Here is a 21,044-nt window from a genome sequence, read left to right as displayed (position 1 = left end):
TAATCTAATGGTCATAAACCACTGGATCCACATTTTTGTACAAAATCCTAACCATAGGGATATGACCTGAATTCAAGAATCCCACCAGCATTGGCTGCCAACCAAATCACGGTCACCCTTCTGAAAAGCTAGCAACTTTATCACCAAGCTTTACCTTGCATTACCAACATTGACAGTCAGTTTAAACTTGTTCTTTTCTTCAGAGATTGGTAAAACAATAATAGGCCTAATAGCTGAGCAACCTAGTAGCAACTTTGTAAAAACTACTTATATTGTATTTTACTCACTTAATTTTTAAAAATATGCTGTTTCTGTCCAGCTCAACAAAATAATAATAATAACGTTACTGGTTTTACATCACACTAACTACTTTTACTGTTTTCGGAGACATCGAGGTACCAGAATTTTGTCCTGCAGGATTTCCGTAATGTGCCAGTGAATCTACCGACACGAGGCTGACATATCTGAGCACCTTCAAATACCATTGGACTGAGCCGGGATCAAACCCGCCAACTTGGCTCAGAAAGCCATTGCTCCACCGCCTGAGCTATCCAGTCTGGCCATTCTACCAAACATCCTTCAGCAATCAGGAATACACTGTAACAGATGTGGTGTACTAATCCTGAACTCATGGTGACATCTGAAGAACTACCACTTCATAACAAAAACTGAGTAATCCTAGACTCTTAGGTAAATTAATAAAATCTCACAGAATTGCAGTGGGAGGGTCACCCTTTCCATACTAAATTCAATTTAAGAAGACTCAGTTACCTTCAGGAAAAATGATCCACTCTGAAGTTTGAACTTGTAGAGACTCTACATGGGAGTTTATCCAAGAATACAGACAACAAGCTACTTCTCATCACGCAATCATTTTATTAACTTGCAAACGAAGCTGACTCACAGTTGGATTGTGAATGCTTATACTGTAACTCCCACATGAGGCTAGGTCCAGACTAACTTCACCTATCTCTTTATATCTCATTAATTTAATGTACAATGTATCATCCAAAGGAAACTAATCCTTATTACTAAAAGACTAGCTACTTTCCCGATTCATTGATTCTATATAAAAATAAACATATGGCAAGATTGAAGGAACCAGTTCAAGGAATAAATAACTAGACTCTGAAAATTTTCTAATAATGACTAATCTGTAAGTTAGTACAGACAATCTGACCATATGGAGTAATATTGTCAACTCAAAGATGATCACACTACAGTAACATTCAAGTACAGTCACTCAAAAAAAGAATGTGCACATTATATTGTAGAAGTTCCTTGCAGATGCAGTTTCCTCAGAAACAAACCCATAATGTTTGTTGTGGCTATCTACAGCATTTGTATCTACATGAGAGGTGAATTATATTTTGATAATAGTTAAAATTAAGTCTGATAAAATATTAAATGCAAGGAGCATATATAAGCTCATTCTATTTTTTTAGTGACTATACATCCAGGTTAGTAAAACTGGCTGAATAAAAATAGTAGAAACAAACAGGGATAATGGAAGGAAAAAGGTTAGGCAACTGTAGATACAAAGACAAGTATGAATCAAATGGGACTTGATTCTAAATACCAATGCTGGTGTGAAATACTATTACCAGAAAAGAAAAAGAAAGTGAAATAAAAAGTTACATAGGGATGTGTTCAGTGAAAGTTTAGTAACATTTCCATTGGATGCGATTTAAGCACACTTATCCTGGTTGATCAAGGAGATGAATATGACACAAATTTTCTTTCAATGTCGATATTCAGCTACTGTCGATATTTAATTCCCAGCATTCTGTGTTTATATAATATTTCTCCATGGGGAAAGTTCATTATTTACAGTTATATAAGGGCAAAATGTATAACAAAAAGTAGATATGGTTTCTAGAAGACATATTTCATTTTTCATAAAATATAAATATGAAAAAGTGCCCTTTCTTCCTTCTACCCCAAATATCAAACATATAGTTTTCTAGCCTCTGATAACTCCAACTTACAACTTTCATATTGTAAACTTTCAACCACATACTGTACATCTTAGTTACTAACTTTATCACTGATTCATTGACGATCAAATTTTATTTTGGGTGGCTGTGGATTTTCATTGAACAAACAAAAACGTTTCCAATCAATAAAAATGATGCACTCTTGAAGTTGACAATATATGACATCCCAATCATAGTAAATTGTTAGAACACCTAATGGCCATACATTTATCCCAAAACAACTCTCTTCAGTATACATACACTTTTGTATGAATTCCACACATCTTTTCAATATTGCTAATTTTTCATTCATAAAAGAGCATCACCTCACCTATGAAGAAAGTATGAAGCCTTAATCTATTCACACCAATTTGGCTGTCGTGTTAGATGGGATCTTTCTTCTAAGAGAGAGAGAATATTAATAATCTGCATCACAATTATTTTTCACAACTGTCACTAACCCAACAATTCCCAATAAGTGGATATTACAGAATTAAGATGAAATGGATAAATTTTATGGGAAATCTGCTCATCTCATTAATGGGGAGAGCCAGGAAATGCTGCTCTATATTTTCAATCAGTACATGCAGGAAGAGAGATGCTACTGGAACTAATTAAATACAGTGTTCACACATCTGTAGGTGGGTCCATCCCACAGATAACAGCTTTCATAACACTAGCTGCAGCTAGAGCAGCATAAGGCTGCCATTCCCGTCGACGAGTTCCATCCTTGTAATCAGCCACACCACGAACACACATGAAGCTGTCTCGACAGTTCCCTAGTATAGACTCTACAACTGCATCAAACTCAGAATCAAATGCAAGAGCACCTGTCTGTGCAGAGAATTGCTGACGCATCTGCTCTTCACGTACAACAGCACGTCCTGATGCTACAGGAGCCAAATGAAGGCGAGGACAACCCTCCAATCTGAAAATTATAAGAATAAAAACTCAAAAGAGCTCATAATTAGCATAGGTAATGCAGTAGAATACATATCATAATGAAAATCAGCAAAGTAAATGTTTTATATAAATTTCAGCAAATTATTATTATTACTACATTAGAGTCCTGCAAATTAGACCTAATGTGGACTGACATGATGTCGAGTTTTCAAAATGTTGAGTTTTATGGAATAAGGGGGCAGGTTATTCACAATTCATAACATTTTACTGCATAATTCTCTACTGAAAGTTATAGCACAATACACGACACAGAAAAGTACAACATACCCTGAAATAATTGTTAAAAATTAAGAAGAAACTTACATACAATACCAAAGAAATGACTAGTTCTTTGTAGGTAAAAAAAGTTGTGATGTTTGAATGTCTCTCGCACTCATTCCGTCTTCATGCAGCTTTGTCATCTAAGTAACGGAGAAACAAAAAATCCATAGTGTACCTGTACTGCTTGGAATGTTTAGGCGATGTTAGAGATTAGCTGTTAACAGACCACATTATTTCAAAGATAGTGTTCTGCTTGACCAGAAAAAGTCATTTAATGATTAAAAGAAAGAAGAAAAAAATAGTGCTTGTCAAGTTGTCAAGTTATATGGAAGAGCAAATGTCTGAAAAGTTTTACATCTAATTTTTGCAATGCTCTAGTGATGAAAAATTTTAAAAAAATATCCCTCAAAAGGAACTTAGACTTTTCGTTACACGGTATGTTGAGCTATCGGGAGTCAAGGTCAAGTTAGCAGGATTCTACTGTATTATTATTATTATTATTATTATTATTATTATTATTATTATTATTCAAGGATGATGATGATGATGATGATGATGATGGTGGTGGTGGTGGTGGTTTTACATTCGACTAACAACTATTACAGTTTTCAGAGATGTCAAAGTGCCAGCATTTTCTCTAACAGCAGTACATCTACTAACATGTTCAATCATCCATTCATGTATTCTGCCTTATAGCAGGTCCTGTCATGGAACAAACCTCTTCCACTTTTGCCTGTCCATAGCCAAACTTTTCATCTCTGTATATTACTTTCCTTTGATGTTGTCCAGCATTTGATATATTTTCATTTCTCTTCTTCTTTTGCCTTTCACCATTCCTTGTATTCCTTCTATTCCTTCTTTCAGTAAACAGTCCCTCCTCAAACAATGTCCAATCCAGTTCATTTTTCTCCTTCTAATGATTTGCAACATAGTTCGTTCTTCTCCAGCTCATCATTTCTTGTCTTCCCATTTCACTTGTTCTATTCTCCTCCATATCCACATCTCTAACGCCTCCAATCTTCTTTCATCTATCTTCCGTACTGTCCAAGTCTCTGCACCGTACAGTGCAATGCTTGGCAAATCTTTTACACAAATCTTTGTTTAGTGGCCCACAAATTCATTTCAATTTTCTCTTGAAACCTCCTTTTGCTATGGCAATTCTTTTCTTAGGGCCGAATTCATAGACAGCACTTATACATAAGTGCCCCTTTTAAGCCAGGTTTCATTTCATATTACCTACTTAAGTGTCCCACTTATTGCTATAAGTGGACCTCCCACACACACTTACGAGACTCACGTATGTTGCAGCAAGATGGAGGATAATGATTTTGCTGAATATGTTGCATTTCATTCACAGAATGCTTTCCGTGCACACAGTAGAGATGGAAAATCCTGTCAAAATGTAATTGACCATCAATTTAAAGAAGGTTTTGTTTTAATACAGTGAGAGTTATGAATATTCTTATTCCTTGGTGAGAGAGAATGAACATAACCTCTAGAGGACTCACTATCTCACTATTAATGAAGATATTGTTTTGAGATTTTATGCCACCTCTTAATTTCAGGTTATTATTATTATTATTATTATTATTATTATTATTATTATTATTATCATCACCATCGTCATTACCGGTATTTCGCTTAATTAATTGGAAACGTGTTACAAGTTGATAAGTTGTCAAGACTGTATGGAATAGTAATAACTATACTGAGTTATAAGAAAAATGAACGTGTTGCACTACCACCATTTATTTTAAGGTTGATTTGTGCTAATTATATCAGGCTAGTCAACCAATCGTTTGCCGGATATATCAGAAGTTTCTGAAATTATGGCATCCCACATCAAAACATACTATTTACATTTTATTGGGAAGTAATTAGGCCTATTACAACGTAACTGCTGCGGATATATTTGTCAAATCATTAAAAGCGTTGTAAGGCTAGATATTGTACATTTGGATGAATATTTGTATAGGTTTGAGTACCTGGTTAACTATAAACATATTATAAGAAGAAAATTAGACTCTGGGCATTTTCGTAGTTTGCAATGTCTACAACAAGTTTTTCCCACGTCATTCATATTCTGATGATAAACTGTGTCGGTCTGCTTGTTCTATATTATGCGCATGTTCTTGCAGGTGCTGTCTCAGCTCGCTGTTTTGTTATCCATTCTGATAACCAAATACAATATAGACGATCATTTAACCTCAAAAATGTTGTGCGCGGTCGCTCAATGTCCTTCTATAAACAAAACACAAGAGATCAACCCACTATTCGGTAGCCAGAACTACACGATCCAGGAAGCATGGGCATAATATACAGCATTGCACACATCTCCAGTGAATACTTACTGTATCAATGAGTGTGCTCTTCAAGTGCTGTCTATGAAATTTAAACTCATATAAGTGAATACTTATTATAAGTGATCCCTTATTACTTAAGGGTTCCGCTTATGAGGTGCTGACTATGAATTCGGCCCTTAATCTTAATCTTCCCTGATCATACTTCCCAAATATTTAAAGTTATTGATTTGCTCTATTTCTTCACCCCCTATATTAACACAGCATTTTCTATTTCTTCCTCCAATTATCAAACTTTTGGTTTTCTTCTTAATTCTCATTCCATATACTTCTAATTTCGTGTTGAGTTCATCTAACATTTTAATCATTTCCTGTGCGCTTTATGCCATCACAACCATATCATCTGCAAATCTTATACACTCTACTCTACTGACACGGGGCTGGCATATTTGAACATCTTCAAATATCAGCGGACTGAGCTGGGATCGAACCTGCCAATTTGTCTGAGTCATACCGCCTGGCATGACAAAGAGAGGTAGACAGAAAGAAGAGCATAGGGGGCTATCCTAAAGTCACTGGAAAAAAGAGAAAGATCTAAAGTTTGAAACCACTGTAAGGTATACCATCCACAGTGCATCATAGCAAGGTGAGCTGCAACACAGCGCCCATTTCCAGTAGACATCAAACCTTGAGACGTATGAAGTTTTGTTGTTTGTAGCACTCTACTCAATTTGCCTCGTACAAGGTTACTCAGTCTGGCATGCTCAAATCAGAGTGAGGTTTTAGAATAATCCTATAAGCGATGCTACAGTAGCCATAGACAAATGTCTATGCCCGTGCCGAGTGCACATAAACTATGAGGAGGGTGGGGACATTCACTTCACACTGAATCTTAACAAAGATCATTTCATCAGATGGAAAGGCCACTTATTCAAGTTGTGAATGTCCCCTTTAATGCTATATAAACAGCTGCTTGTACATTCTATTTGTTAAGGCATAATTTGCGAATCGAATGGGTCCACAACAAGCATTAACCATGAATTATCAGCTCCAAGATCAATTCAAGACTCAAGAATACATGTTTATTATAAGGACACTGGCATAGTTCAACAACACCAGTAACAACAGTTTTAATGTGTTAATTCCATTTTTTAAAATGTGTAATCTGACATTTCATCCCCACTCACTTACCAATGAAGACAAGATATCATTACCCCACTGGACTTCAGACATCAGTTTGGACAGGTCTTATGTGTGTACTCAACATTGTGCAACACAAATTAAGACATTCCAATTGTAATATTTATTGGTGTTCATATTATGCATGCTATTTTCAATTTGATCATGGTTGAAAATGACTTACTATAAGAAGGTTAAAACTAATACCAACATTAATAAAAGATGTTGTTGTTGTTGAGTCATCAGTCCATAGACTGGTTTGATGCAGCTCTCCATACCACCCTATCCTGTGCTAACCTTTTCATTTCTACGTAACTATTGCATCCTACATCTGCTCTAATCTGTTTGTCATATTCATACCTTGGTCTACCCCTACCGTTCTTGCCACCTACACTTCCTTCAAAAACCAACTGAACAAGTCCTGGGTGTCTTAAGATGTGTCCTATCATTCTATCTCTTCTTCTCGTCAAATGTAGCCAAATCGATCTCCTCTCACCAATTCGATTCAGTATCTCTTCATTCGTGATTCGATCTATCCATCTCACCTTCAGCATTCTTCTGTAACACCACATTTCAAAAGCTTCTATTCTCTTTCTTTCTGAGCTAGTTATCATCCATGTTTCACTTCCATACAATGCCACGCTCCACACAAAAGTCTTCAAAAACATCTTTCTAATTCCGATATCAATGTTTGAAGTGAGCAAATTTCTTTTCTTAAGAAAGCTCTTCCTTGCTTGTGCTAGTCTGCATTTTATGTCCTCCTTACTTCTGCCATCGTTGGTTATTTTACTACCCAAGTAACAATATTCATCTACTTCCTTTAAGACTTCGTTTCCTAATCTAATATTTCCTACATCACCTGCCTTCGTTCGACTGCACTCCATTACTTTTGTTTTGGACTTATTTATTTTCATCTTGTACTCCTTACCTAAGACTTCATCCATATCATTCAGCAACTTCTCGAGATCTTCCGCAGTCTCAGATAAAATAACAATATCATCGGCAAATCTCAAGGTTTTGATTTCCTCTCCGTGGACTGTGATTCCCTTTCCAAATTTCTCTTTGATTTCCTTTACTGCCTGTTCTATGTAAACATTGAAAAGGAGAGGGGACAAACTGCAGCCTTGCCTCACTCCTTTCTGGATTGCTGCTTCTTTTTCAAAGCCCTCGATTCTTATCACTGCAGACTGATTTTTATACAGGTTGTAGATAATTCTTCGTTCTCGGTATCTGATCCCTATCATCTTCAGAATCATAAATAGCCGGGTCCAATCAACATTATCGAATGCCTTTTTTCTAGATCTACGAATGCCATGTACGTGGGCTTGTCCTTCTTGATTCGATCCTCTAAGATCAGACTAAAGTCAGGATTGCTTCACGTGTTCATACATTTCTTCTGAAGCCAAATTGATCTTCTCCCAACTCAGCTTCAACTTGTTTTTCCATTCTTCTGTAAATAATACGTGTTAAAATTTTGCAGGCATGAGATACTAAACTAATCGTGCGGTAGTTTTCACACCTGTCAGCACCGGCTTTCTTGGGAATAAGTATAACAACATTCTGCCGAAAATCGGATGGGACTTCTCCTGTCTCATACATCTTGCACACTAAATGAAATAACCTTATCATGCTGGTTTCTCCTAAGGCAGTCAGTAATTCAGAGGGAATATCATCAATTCCAGGTGTCTTGTTCCTATTTAGGTCACTCACAGCTCTGTCAAACTCTGACCTCAAAATTGGGTCTCCCATTTCATCAGCATCAAAAGATAACAACATTAATCTAATGGTACTGAATAGGTGGACCATTCCCTACCCTTTGGTACTGCGGGGAAGCCCCGAGGTATACAGTAAAGGTCCACATTCCCCATTCATGGTCTATCAAATGAAGATAGTTGCGCAGTTAAGTCCTGCTCTGCTAGTGAGCGCGATCTGTCCGACTGCCTAAGTGAACGCACCAAATTCGGTCCACCTGATTCACATTCGTAATCACTATGACATTCGTTGCAAACATGGAATGGGAGTCCAAAGACAGGGTGAAGGCAAAACCTGAGCGGAAGCAATATGGATTACCAAATAAAGGAAGGAAGAACGGCAAAATGTGGGAATATTCCTACTACACTAGTGTCCAAAACTTAAGCATAAGTTACGAGTAAGCAGGGCAACAGGAAACAGACTGCAAGTCGCACGACATATGCACCTACCAACCTTGTGTGTTCGCTCATTATAGGAAAGAAGTGTTCCCTGCTTTGACTAGCGGCGTAAACACAAGGTAAACACAGCCAGTGCCTGCGCCCCATATTCCCTCAGTCATGTCTACCCTGTTATAGTGTGCGGAGTGTAGCCTCGTGGTGAACGTGACAACATAATGGTACAATGACGCCATTTGGACCCCGTTTTGCAGGGTAGAATACTCAGCCGCCTGGAAGCAGGCCAGACACAGACCAAAGTCGCTGTATCCTTGAATGTGCCACAAAGTGTTATTTCCAGGCTTTGGAGACGATTTTGAGACACAGGAGATGTTAGTCGTAGGCCAGTACCAGGTCGACCAAGGGTAACCACCTCACAGCAGGACCGATATCTGGCCTTAACCACCCGACGAAATCGGAGTGCACCTGCAAGACGATTGTCGGCGGAGCTTGCAGCCATCTAAGGGGTTGCCGTTTCCTGGCAAACTGTGTACCAGAGGCTCAGAACAGCAGGGCTGTTTGCCTGACGTCCAGTGGCGTGCGTCCCGCTCACTCCAGCACAGACTGTGGAGCCATCAACATCGAAACTGGACCATGAATGAATCTTCACAGATGAATCCCGCTTCAGTTTGCAGAACGATTCCCGTTGCACATTAATCTGGAGAGAACCGGGTAGCCGATACAACCACAGGAACATTGTGGAAAGGGATGAGTATGGTAGTGGTGGCGTCGTAGTGTGGGGTGGCATCAAGTTGAATGGCTGTACGGACCTGCACATCTTCACGGATGGTCCAAGGAACACTGTTAACGCTCAGAGATACAGGGATGAGGTACTCAGACCACATGTTCGACTCTCCAGAGGTGCGGTTGGTCCAGACTTCCTCTTCATGAACAATAATGCCCGACTGCACCGTGCTGCTCTGGTGGATGAATTTCTGGCTGGGAAGACATTTATCCCATGGACTGACCAGCGAGGACTGCGGATCTGAATCCTATAGAACATGCCTGGGATGCACTGGGGAGGCGAATTGCATCCCGTCAGTCTCCACCAAGGACCCTCCAAGACCTTCGCATTGTCCTTTCGGAGGAATGGGATCGACAGCCACAAGAGCTCTTGGACAATCTGATAGAGAGCATGCCATGTTGCTGCATGTGTGGCCCTATGAGAATGCATGCCGAACCTCAAATGAGAAACAAAATGCTATTTGGACCAACTTCTACTCCACGGACGCCATAATGACGGAAGAGTGGAAGCAAGCAAATTACGAGCTACGGCACATAATCACATGTTACGCCACTCATGGATTTCACCACAGATTCTGCCAAACCAAAAACTTCCACCAGCCGAACGAAGACTGTATTTGTAACCTGTGCAACGATCATTGTGAAAGATACCATGCACAAAACTGCAAAATGAGGACAACCTCAATAATAAGAATGGCATTAGCATAATTGACCATCTGTACAAAAATTGTTTTTGCACATTGTGCGCTTTTCATTTTAATAATTAGGGGTAACCATACACCCTATTAACAGCACTTTTGTTGTGGAAGACATTGCCAAGTTTTGTTAGTTGTTGTCAAAGGTGTACCTTAGCTATCAGAACCTTTCTGACACTGTTTTTTTGGACAAGTTGGGTGACATATGGTGTGTGAGTCAGCTTCTGTTTGTTCAGCAATCCGTCTGACATTCCTATCAAGCGGTATGACCTCGTTTAGTGATTATGCTTAACTTTTGGACACTAGTGTGGTAACAACTGCGTATGGTTAATGTGTAGGATGTGTGCCATGCAAGTGTTATGCTTCCTTATTGACGTCTGCATTTACCACCTTACATATGAAGGCACTCGTGTGTAAAGTACGGCCGAATGTAATGCATCCATCAAATACGATACCGCATGATATCAAACAAAACATTACACAAAAGTGTGTCAAAATGTGCGCAACAGATCTCCATCCCTTTATGGTTCTTTCAGGAATAGGTTCCTAAATCTCTGTCAAACATGAGTTAATGTTGGCGCAGACTATGAATGAATAAAAGTTGCCAATATTCTTAGAACAACAGTTTATTTATTAAAAGATTGCCGCCTTTCTGATGATGATCCCCTTGCATAATGGAGAAATAACAGCACAGAATATCTGAGACTTGCTTTGCTAGCGAAGAAAATAATTATTGTCTATTCCAGTCTCCAATGTGGCAAGTGAAAGAAATTTCAGTTCAAATGGTAACCTATTAGTAACAAAAGGAACTTGCTTAACCAAGATAGTGACATTCTCTTGGTTCATACTGTATTAAAACAGATAGCATAATAATGATGAATGTTTTCTACAAGTTAGTGTTCTGTGTCTACTAATGTGACAGGTTGATCTCACAACGTTTATAGTAAGTTTGCAATTATTTTGTTAAAATATTTGCATGGTGTCCAACATGTTATAGTCAGCCACCCTCCTTTCCTCGCTCCTTTTATTTGTTGTAACTTTGTTGATATTGTCCGCAAGCGCACCAGCCACCTTACCTCAGAGAACATGCTGCTAGCCAACTTGCTCAAAATCGACCGAGATACAGTTAACTGTATGAGGGTCGAATGAGTGTCAGCGAACAAACTGGGTCATTTGCAGACCTCTACTGTGCAGTGTGAAGGTAAAGTGCCACACCCTGCATCGCCAATCAGAGTGTCAATATTCGGTGCGAAAGAAATGGAGCAAGAGGTAGGACCATCATGCGTCGTGAAGCACATAAGAGGAAAATTGCTCATAAGTGATCATAGGCAGTTAATCGTGACTGCTCAATAAATTAAGTAAATATGAGCTGCTGAGAGCCAAAGTGGTCTAAGTCAATTTTTTCCCATTCTGAGAAATTAAAGGTTTCGTGTTTCGTTTCATGTAAATTCAGGCTTTACAAGAATTCATGATTCATTTGATGAAATATGCAGACGATATATTATAATTATATTTAATAAAGACATTTTAGTTATTTGTTCCTTAAATGGCTTTTTATTGTTCCTAAAATTTGGAGCACCACTTTTCCTTTCAGCAGTTTACTCAAAGCGAAAGGTAAAGTTGTACAAATCAAGAGTTATACCATTCTTCCGATAAATGTTTTGGTGATGCTGAGGAAAAGGAAAATGTATAGGTTGTGTTTTAACCTCTAATATGGGAATGTATTTATAAAATAATTGTTAACAAAACATAATGTTGTACAGTAGATGTGAAACTGCACATACGGCTTCCATTACAACCTTTTCTCTCAGAGACTGAGTTAAAAAAATTGCTCTGTTGTTAAATGCTAGGTACACAATCTGGTCTAATAGTTCAGCAGTACGGACACTCATGAATTATAAATAAATTGTTTTTCGCAAATGTCAAAATTTCTGAAAATTAAATTATCATGCTGAAATTTAAATTTAATGGAAGATGGCAATTTACTCAATTTAACAATCTACATCATCTTCCTCTTGTAATGGGTCCACATAATCAGGTCCATACTCCACAGCCAAATTCACAGTTGTCAGCTGATTGAAGAAAGTGTGGTGTACCAGAGGGATGTATGGGAGAAGGGTCATCATGTCCCTCTTCTTAGCCTCGGTGACAGGTCGCACAACGTTGTTGAGAGGGATAAGTTGAACACCAGACAAACGAGGACGGCCACGAACACGATGTGAAGGAGTAATGTCCAAAGATTTGAAAGGGATTCCTTCATCGAGAGATCCTTGTAGAGAATGAGATGAAGAGAGTCTTTCTGAAAATGAAGTCATCGAACAAGAAGCCAACTGAACTTTTCATTTTGCATGTTCATCTTTCTAAATGTTACACTTTCCTCTGTCTTTTGTTGAGACAAAGTCATTCAGAGCCATCGTATAAATGGCAAAGGGTTGTTTTTTCCTTGCCCTTTGAATGGTATTACACCAATCATCCGGAGTGAAAATTTGAGCAGTTCTTGATTAGCTCTCGATAACTCCGAAATCCTGATCGTTTGGAAGAAAAGTGTATCCTGATAGCATGAACTATGAGCGAATTTCCCTTATAAAGACTATTTTTACTTTAACCCCTCAGCGTCGCAACAATTTTAGGAGCTTCCTACCCCGCAGCCGGATGAGATTTTAACTACGCGCGACTGAAATACATTGATTCACTTAAAGCGTTGCTACAAGTATAAGAGTAGGCCGATAATCACGAAATTTTGAATTCCTTATGATAGAACTATGTACATGCAGATAATGACATAATTATTTCACGTTACCTTAGTAATTTAGTTTCATGTGATACAGTTCGAAGCACTCTTCGAGACAGAGACCCACGTCACACTCCTGGCAGCAGTACACCGACGTCGTCTTTTCTCCGTGTTTAGAACACACGATACGTCTCTGAGGTTTGTATTTCTCACCCTTGTGCGATAATTTCATGATAAAATGTCTTTCCTGCAACCTTGGAACTGTATTATCTGATGCGCGCCAGCCTTGAATATTTCGTTTCCCGGCCGAGCGAGCTTATTATGTAAACAAACCTTCCTCCAACTGAACGCGATAAGATAGGCCTAACTGCTCAGTGTTTGTCCCTGTGACTTGTCTGGATATTATTAGAGAATTTAGGAATCCGAATTCACTGTTGAAAACTTCCCTTTGACCTGTATAATTATCCATAATCTCCTACACGAAATGTCCGAGTACTGGTTCCTCCTGATCGTCACTCTCATCATTTACCACAGCATCCGCCACAGCCGCATCATTTATTTAATTATCACTTCTACTAATACTGTCACTACTACTTCCGACTAAACTCTCATCTAAATTATACAATATTTCATGCACATTACTGTCGGTCAAACCACGGCTGTGCGTGGCGCGTCACACAGACTGATGAAGCTGCAGCGAGGCCAAAAGCAGCAGGACGAAACTGAATGAGGGGAATAACATTCATGACGAAACAAACCAACTCGATACATTTTTCAGATAAAAGGTCGAGACATCGTCTTTCAAGCGAGATATATACCATCAAATACAGTACCATACAGTACAATACCATGAACAACTGGTTCTCGTATCGTATGGCAGAAAGCAGCACTAACTGATGCCTACACAGAGCGCTCATGGAGAGTTACGAAAATATTACAAGCCGAGAAATAAAGACAATGTGATAAATATTTTGCACTCTCAATGTACAAATAGAGCAAAGAACATCACGCAAAAAGACAAACTTCTCATATCATCATTTCTTTATTTTATTACGTGGGAAAGAATGAAGCAAACAGGCTTTAAAAAAAAGCAGAGATTACTAGTGCTCAGACCTACTTGACAAATATTTACCCTTACAAAAACAACTACATTTTAATGATCTTCATTCTTATTTTACAACACTGATAAACCCCAACATTTCTTCTTGGAAACAAAACAATTTGCAAATTCATAACTCCAAAACTCTTCGCGCTATAGCCGTAAATGCGAAACCATGCATGGGTCTATACCACGTATAGAGGTCGGCGGCTACGGAAGAAAAGAGGATCTATACAACGTATAGAGGTCGGCGCTGAGGGGTTAATAACACCTGAATATTAAAAATCTAAATAAAGAAAATATCGATACTTACTAGCACAGTTACAAGGAGTTTTTTATTTTAGAACGTAAATAACAATGATAATGAAAACAGAACAACACAACCACGTGGCCGTGGCGCAATTATACCACCATTCCTGTAAATGCACTCAACTCTGCGTGATGGGACGAATGCATCTAGCGCTCTTAAGTGTCTCCCGTGAGAGTTATCGTTATACCACTTCTTCACAACAAATTTTCATGCTTTATAAGTGCACTGAGTGGTATAACTCAAAAACTGACATTTCTTGACTTAGACCACTTTGGCTCTCAGCGGCTCATATAATTCAGGTTTAGCAGTAAAAGAGGTAAAGAAACTAAGTGCAGAGTTGTGTGGTTTATCGGCCAGTTCCATCCATAACATGCAAACACAGTTTAGAAAGACAGGTAAATTAAAATCCGCAAATAACTGAAAGAACTGCATTGGATACACCATGTAAGAAGAAGACCAGATGTGGCAGCTGGAGGGTCTAGCTGATGATGTTATAGAAAGGTTTATCACCAATGAGAGCGTCCAGAGCAACAGCGATTAATTACATGACATTGGAAGAGATACATTACGTTAAGTTTGTTCATTAATTTCCCTTTACCTATGCTTCTAATTATGGTAAGATCTGGAAAATCTACACATCTTTTTGGACAGAACTTTAAAAATAAAAATCTTAACGATGTCAATGAAATTAAAAGTTCTTTGTACGAATTAACACCTAGATTCATTAATATCGTGAATTCAAATCAAAACAAAATCTCTCAATTTTAAATCTCCACACTTAAATGCTTCATCCACCATGCCAAATGTTAAGCCCGCCCTTCCTCGAGAGATCCTTGCAGAGTATGAGATGAAGAGAGTCTTTCTGAAAATGAAGTCATCGAACATGAAGCTAACCACCAGCAACAGCACATATGCCCATAGACCAGCCTACCCCCACTCTCCCTCCATGCCCCGCCCCTCCATTACCGCACCAATACAACACCAGGAGCAGAAATGTTAATAAGATAGGTGCTTTCGGAACAGACAGGTCCACCTAGTATGAATTGAACAAAGTCATTTTACAGTTATGAGGTGTTAGTTTAATTCATTTTGTCACAACACGTGCTCTAAATTGTTAATTAAAATTTCTTTTTTACTTCATTACAGATAATCTTAAGATCCCTCCCAAAGACCAAGCAACACGTCAACGGGAATGATATTCATACAAGACTGTATCAAGTGCCTAGGATGTTCCTTCTCAATTACGCAGCAGCCTAAAACTAAGAAAGAGCCTAATATTGTTCTCTTTACAATGCTTTGGTCATTACATAAGACCCGAAGTCAAGACGTTTACAGTTTCATTCACAACAACGTACTTGACCAGTCTATATATAACAATCAGTTTTAAATCTCCACTAGTGTTTTACAACATATTTTAACATTAGTTACGTCAAGAACATGAAAATGAAATATATGGGTCAAATAAGCCCCAGTATCAATATCCTCTTTTCTCAAGACTTAAGACAGAGGAAGAAGATCCATTTTAGTTTTGGACTTATTTTTAAGTTGCATAGAATAGGACCAACAAGTTTTTATTTGTGTTAAAACACCATTAATTTATGTTACCCACAGTTACGTTTGATTCACATTTTAAAAATTATTATCCTGGCATGTTAGTCTTAAGAGATTATTAACGCCCGTATATTATACTATATATGGTTAAAAAGGTCCCAAATCTTGACCTAAAGGTTGTCTACAGGCTGAAGATGCCCAAATAATGGGTGAAACATGTACCTGACCTGATAAGTCTACATAAATTCATGTAGATCAAAACACATTAAACGTGGAAAGTATTGAATAGGTGGTTTTATTAAATTATCCTTGAGATTCTATGCCTAGCTCCTTTTATACCGTACACAGGTCTCATGCGGCACCACTGACGTGTTGCTGTCCAGCGCCATACGGTGGCCTGTTTGTGCACTCGTCGTTGGTCAAGCAGGTGTAACCATTTGTACCTGACGTATTTCTGTCCAACACCATCTGTTGGTCATTTTGTGTACTTTATTTTTGTGTCAATAAAACCCCATGTCATGCCAATCATGTGTCAATTATTACCTCTCTACCTCCAATATCCCGTGAAGTATTGCCACGTCAAATGTTAACTGGCTTTCGGGTCAATATAATCAAGGCAAGGTATCACAAGTCCTAGTGCAATAAGCCTTCTATGCATGTACTTATACCTATAGACTTGTAATACACACAATCAATTGCCAAAAATACCCTCTTACCTTTTGACCATACCCTCGGCCGGGGCTGGATGAGCAACTTCAATGATGTCATGTTCTCCAATGGACATATACAACTTGTCAGAATCAACTGGTGGCTGTGAAAAATCATGCTCTGCATCCGACTTCAGAACACGGAGAGCATCTTCCATGTACGCTAACCAAGGCACTTCTCCATTTTCGTTGTCAGCCTGCATTACAATACACTTTATTTTACTCTCTATTCCTTTCCAAGGTAATAAATATATATCACTACAGAAGCAAGCTATCAAAATCAAACATCAATAATAGCTGTCACAATCTCAACCAACACACACTATATCTACGAGAGCATGGATGTGTCATGATGTAAGACCAACATGCAGAGATGGGGTCTCCTACTAGCTGATGGGGATGATCAGTGCAAGCGTGGTGCTGCGCACGATTTGGACCATCTGACGAACTGCCCACAGTTAGACCATCCTTGCACAGTTCAAGATATTGTGCAACCCAGTGGTCAAGCCATATCTGCTGCTAGGTTTTGTAGAAAGTGAAAGTGAAAAATGCAAAGGGCGAAAGAAGTTTAAACTATGGATTACCATCATGTTGTATGTGAACCTTCCAGGAATCCTGTGAGGTTAGAAATTAAGCCAATGAAAGATGTTCCACTGAAGAGGGCATTAATTCGCAGTCTCCTGCTCTCAACAATTACAGTGTTCAGCTGGTAATGAACCTTCCTCCTGCAGAAGAATACATTGCTGTTGATGATGATTCTAATCTCCTAGAATCTACAGAGGAAGACATAATTGCTGAAATTAGAGGGAATCCTGACGATCAAGAAGAGGAAGATGAGGATGATCTGGAGGAACAACTCATGTCAATTATGATAACGCCAGGAGATGCAGTAACAGCATGTGAATCGCTTCAGCAGTTCCTACCTAGTGTTAGTGATGTCCCAGAAGAGTATTTGGTATTTCTAGATTTAATAAGGTCTTTGTGTGTGTGTCAATTTCTATTAACAGAGTTATGAAACAAACTGACATACATAATTTCTTTCAAAGAATGTTGAACAGTTCAATGAGAGGCATATTAAGGTGTCACTGATAATTTTAACATTTTATACCATAATGTATACACACCAAGTAAGCTTAATAGAAAGCCTCTTACCAATTTTATTATTATTATTATTATTATTATTATTATTATTATTATTATTATTATTATTATTATTATTATTATTATTACTACTTTTATTTTACAAGTTGCTTTACATCACACTGTCACAGATAGGTCTTATGGCAACGATGATGGGACAGGAAAGGGCTACGAGTGGGAAGGAAGAAGCGGCTGTGACCTTAATTAAGGTACAGCCCCAGCGTTTGCCTTGTATGAAAATGGGAAACCATGAAAAACCATCTTCAGAGCTGCCGACAGTGGGGTTCAAACCCACTATCTCCAGAATACTGGATACTGGCTGCACTTAAGCGGCTGAAGCTATCGAGCTTGGTACTCTTATTTTTAAAACTCTCCTTATAACAGTATAGTCGTCCCCGTGTAAGGACGTACCCTAAGGGTGCAACCTTACCCTTTCTCCCCTGTAATATTAAAGTATTGATTTATAGTAACTTTTCTTGCTGTTGGGTCTTTTTCAGTGTCGGTAACCATACAGTTTAGGGACCCTACTTGCCGATACGACGTCTTACATTTACCGTTAATCTGGCACGTTGGCAATGTTCAATCACTGTTCTAGCGTGAATTGCGTGTTGCCACCGCATTGGTATTAAAGTCACTAATGATACATTTGCGAGAATATTTAAAGAATATTTTCTTTTTCTGTGGGATTGTAAATCTATTTGGCTAATACCAGGTAAGTAGAATTGTGGCATGTTCGGATAATGCATTTAATAACATAGTTTGTGTGAAATGATGAGCACAACATTTTATTAATTACGTTCCTATTTCGTCCCATACTTATACGAACAGAATTCGATTGGGATGTCTAAGAAGGAATAAGGAAGAAAAATCTGCAAGAACTCCTCCGAAAAGGAAAGCAAGGTTACGTCCTTTACAAACATCAGGTCAAGAAATGCTTGTACATTGCTACGAGCAATTGAAACACGAACTACGACGAAGAAGGTATCAGTCGCAGTGATACGAAGCTAATGGCAAGAGTTTCATTATTAAATGGGGTAAGTGTTCGTTTTTATCTTGTTTCTATGATAAGTTTCTGACATAATGACAATCAGTTCAAATGGAGCAGTATTTCATTCTGAACCTAACCTAACCTAATCATGTAGGCCTATACCATGTCTTGTGTCGACTTCGATACGGTTTGTAGACTTAACCTTTGTGTATTCCTGTTGACGTACGGTGTATGTGTATGTAATATATTTCTGTGTGTGTATTCTTACAGGGTAGTGGTGAATATATATGTTATATTTTATTTAAAAATCTTAGAATAATTTATCTTCATCAGGTGTCTTTGGTTTCAAATGTGCATTTCTCTTTCAGGGTCGCCCACATACTCCTTTAATAAACCACACAAATCTGGACATGATGTTCAAGGAGTAATTCGTCGACCTGTGTCTTAGGGAGGAAGACTGGTTATTGTTCATGCTGGAAAGAAAGATGGCTTTGTACCTGGTATGTTCTTACTTTATTTTACTTCATTTTATTATAGTGAGGTGATCTCTCTTTTCATAGTTATGAGGGTATTTAGGGTTTGTAGTACGGATGTAAAGGGGGAGGGCACGTAAGTCTCTGATAAAACCCCAACTTGAGTACAGTTCCTGTGTATGAGACCCTCACTAGGATTACTTGATTTGAGAACTGGAAAAGTTCAAAAGAAAGAAGCACGATTTGTTGTGGGTGATTTCTGACAAAAGAGTAGCGTTACAAAAATTTTGTCGAGTTTGGGCTGGGAAGACTTGGGTGAAAGGAGACGAGTGGCTGGACTAAGTGGTGTGTTCCGAGCTGTCGGTGGAGAGGTGGTGTGGAATGACATTGGTAGACGAATACGTTTCAGTGGTATTTTAAAAGTAGGTAAGATCATAGTACAATTATAAAGTTGAGGATGAAAAGTGGGGCAAATATTTGTTTTTGTTTTTTTTAAGAAGGGAGTTAGGGATTGGAGTAATTTACCAAGGGAGATGTTCAATAAATTTCCAAATTCTTTGCAATTATTGAAGAAAATACTAGGCCTATCCCTGAAACTACATCTTCCACCTGGGCGACTGATCTAAGTGCAAGTCAGTGGTGCCCGATTGATTGAAATTGACTGGCACGAGATCGGTAGTGGCATTATAACTTACCGCTCATTGGGTTCTGTACGTGGTTTTTGATTTTGACTTCTCCACTGTCAAGGGATCTCTTGGTTATTAAAAAGACTTGCAGGTATTCACTTTAGGCCAATGATTAACCTTAGAGAGGTACTTCAATCAAAACTTCCCCAGTGTATTTTCATATAATATTACTGGATATTTTTATCAGTAAATTACTTGTATTGCAGGCCTATTTATTATGTTTATTCTGCATTCGACAATCTCCACCTGAATCGGTGCTTGATACCTGACTGTTGAACACCTTCCAAGCTTCTTATTTCTTACTGCCTGATATAGGTTCAGTGTTCGCAGCAATTACATTTGTTCTAAGGTATTGAAATGGGTGTTTATACTTATATCTTTAATGCAAGTGATCGTGGACTTCTAATCCAGATATAGGCCTACTAATGGAAATACATTCATGAGAGATGTTAGGATAAAGTAGTGTAAGTAGTAATTCATTGACTTCATCATCAGGTGACTTTGCTATACAGTAGTTGGTTTCACTTAAAATCAGACATCTTTTTGTATCATTCAACAGAAATCACATTTTTTATCAATTAATAGGCCTATCCTTGAAGAGGATCTCATATTTTTAGGGAATACTTTTTTTTAGAAGAAATAACTTCAAACTAAAACTTAAAATTCTTACAGGTGCTGATTTGATGCTACAAACTTGAAGAGAAATCAAGATTATGCTACAAAAGATGAGCTGCAAAGGTTGTGTAATATGAATCGAAGTCACTTAAAGAGGTACAGAAGCACCTAAACATAAGTTTAGATAATGTTGTTTACATTCATGTTGTTGACTTTCATGTATGAATAATATTTCTCTGTTTCTTTAAAACCAGGTACATTGTTGACAAGATGCTGCACAGTGAAGGCCATACTGTCCTACGATTTCCTCCATACCACTCATTTTTCAATGCCGTTGAATTTGCATGGTCTGTGGCAAAACAGTATTATAACAAAACAGTGGCTTCAAGACCCGGTCATGGATTGGACAGAGCTACAGCTGTGTGGAAAGAATCTCTTGA

General features: G+C 38.2%; 1 protein-coding gene across 3 annotated transcripts in view; it reads right to left on the bottom strand.

The window, feature by feature from the left end:
• Positions 1-2,398: 2,398 nt before the first annotated feature.
• LOC136884782 (uncharacterized) overlaps positions 2,399-21,044 on the bottom strand; it is a 302,644-nt gene continuing 283,998 nt past the window's right edge. For all 3 annotated transcript variants that reach the window (XM_067157084.2, XM_067157077.2, XM_067157091.2), the window contains 2 exons: positions 16,712-16,899; positions 2,399-2,904 (listed from right to left, as the gene is read on the bottom strand). In XM_067157084.2, coding sequence (XP_067013185.2) covers positions 2,604-2,904; positions 16,712-16,899 — 489 coding nt within the window. In that variant the 3' untranslated portion in view covers positions 2,399-2,603. The remainder of the gene's footprint in view (positions 2,905-16,711; positions 16,900-21,044) is intronic.

Source organism: Anabrus simplex, chromosome 1 (assembly GCF_040414725.1).
Source record: "Anabrus simplex isolate iqAnaSimp1 chromosome 1, ASM4041472v1, whole genome shotgun sequence".
NCBI classification, from domain to species: Eukaryota; Metazoa; Arthropoda; class Insecta; order Orthoptera; family Tettigoniidae; genus Anabrus; species Anabrus simplex.
The sequence above is the reverse complement of the archived record's forward strand: the minus strand, read 5'-3'. Positions and strand labels throughout refer to the sequence as shown.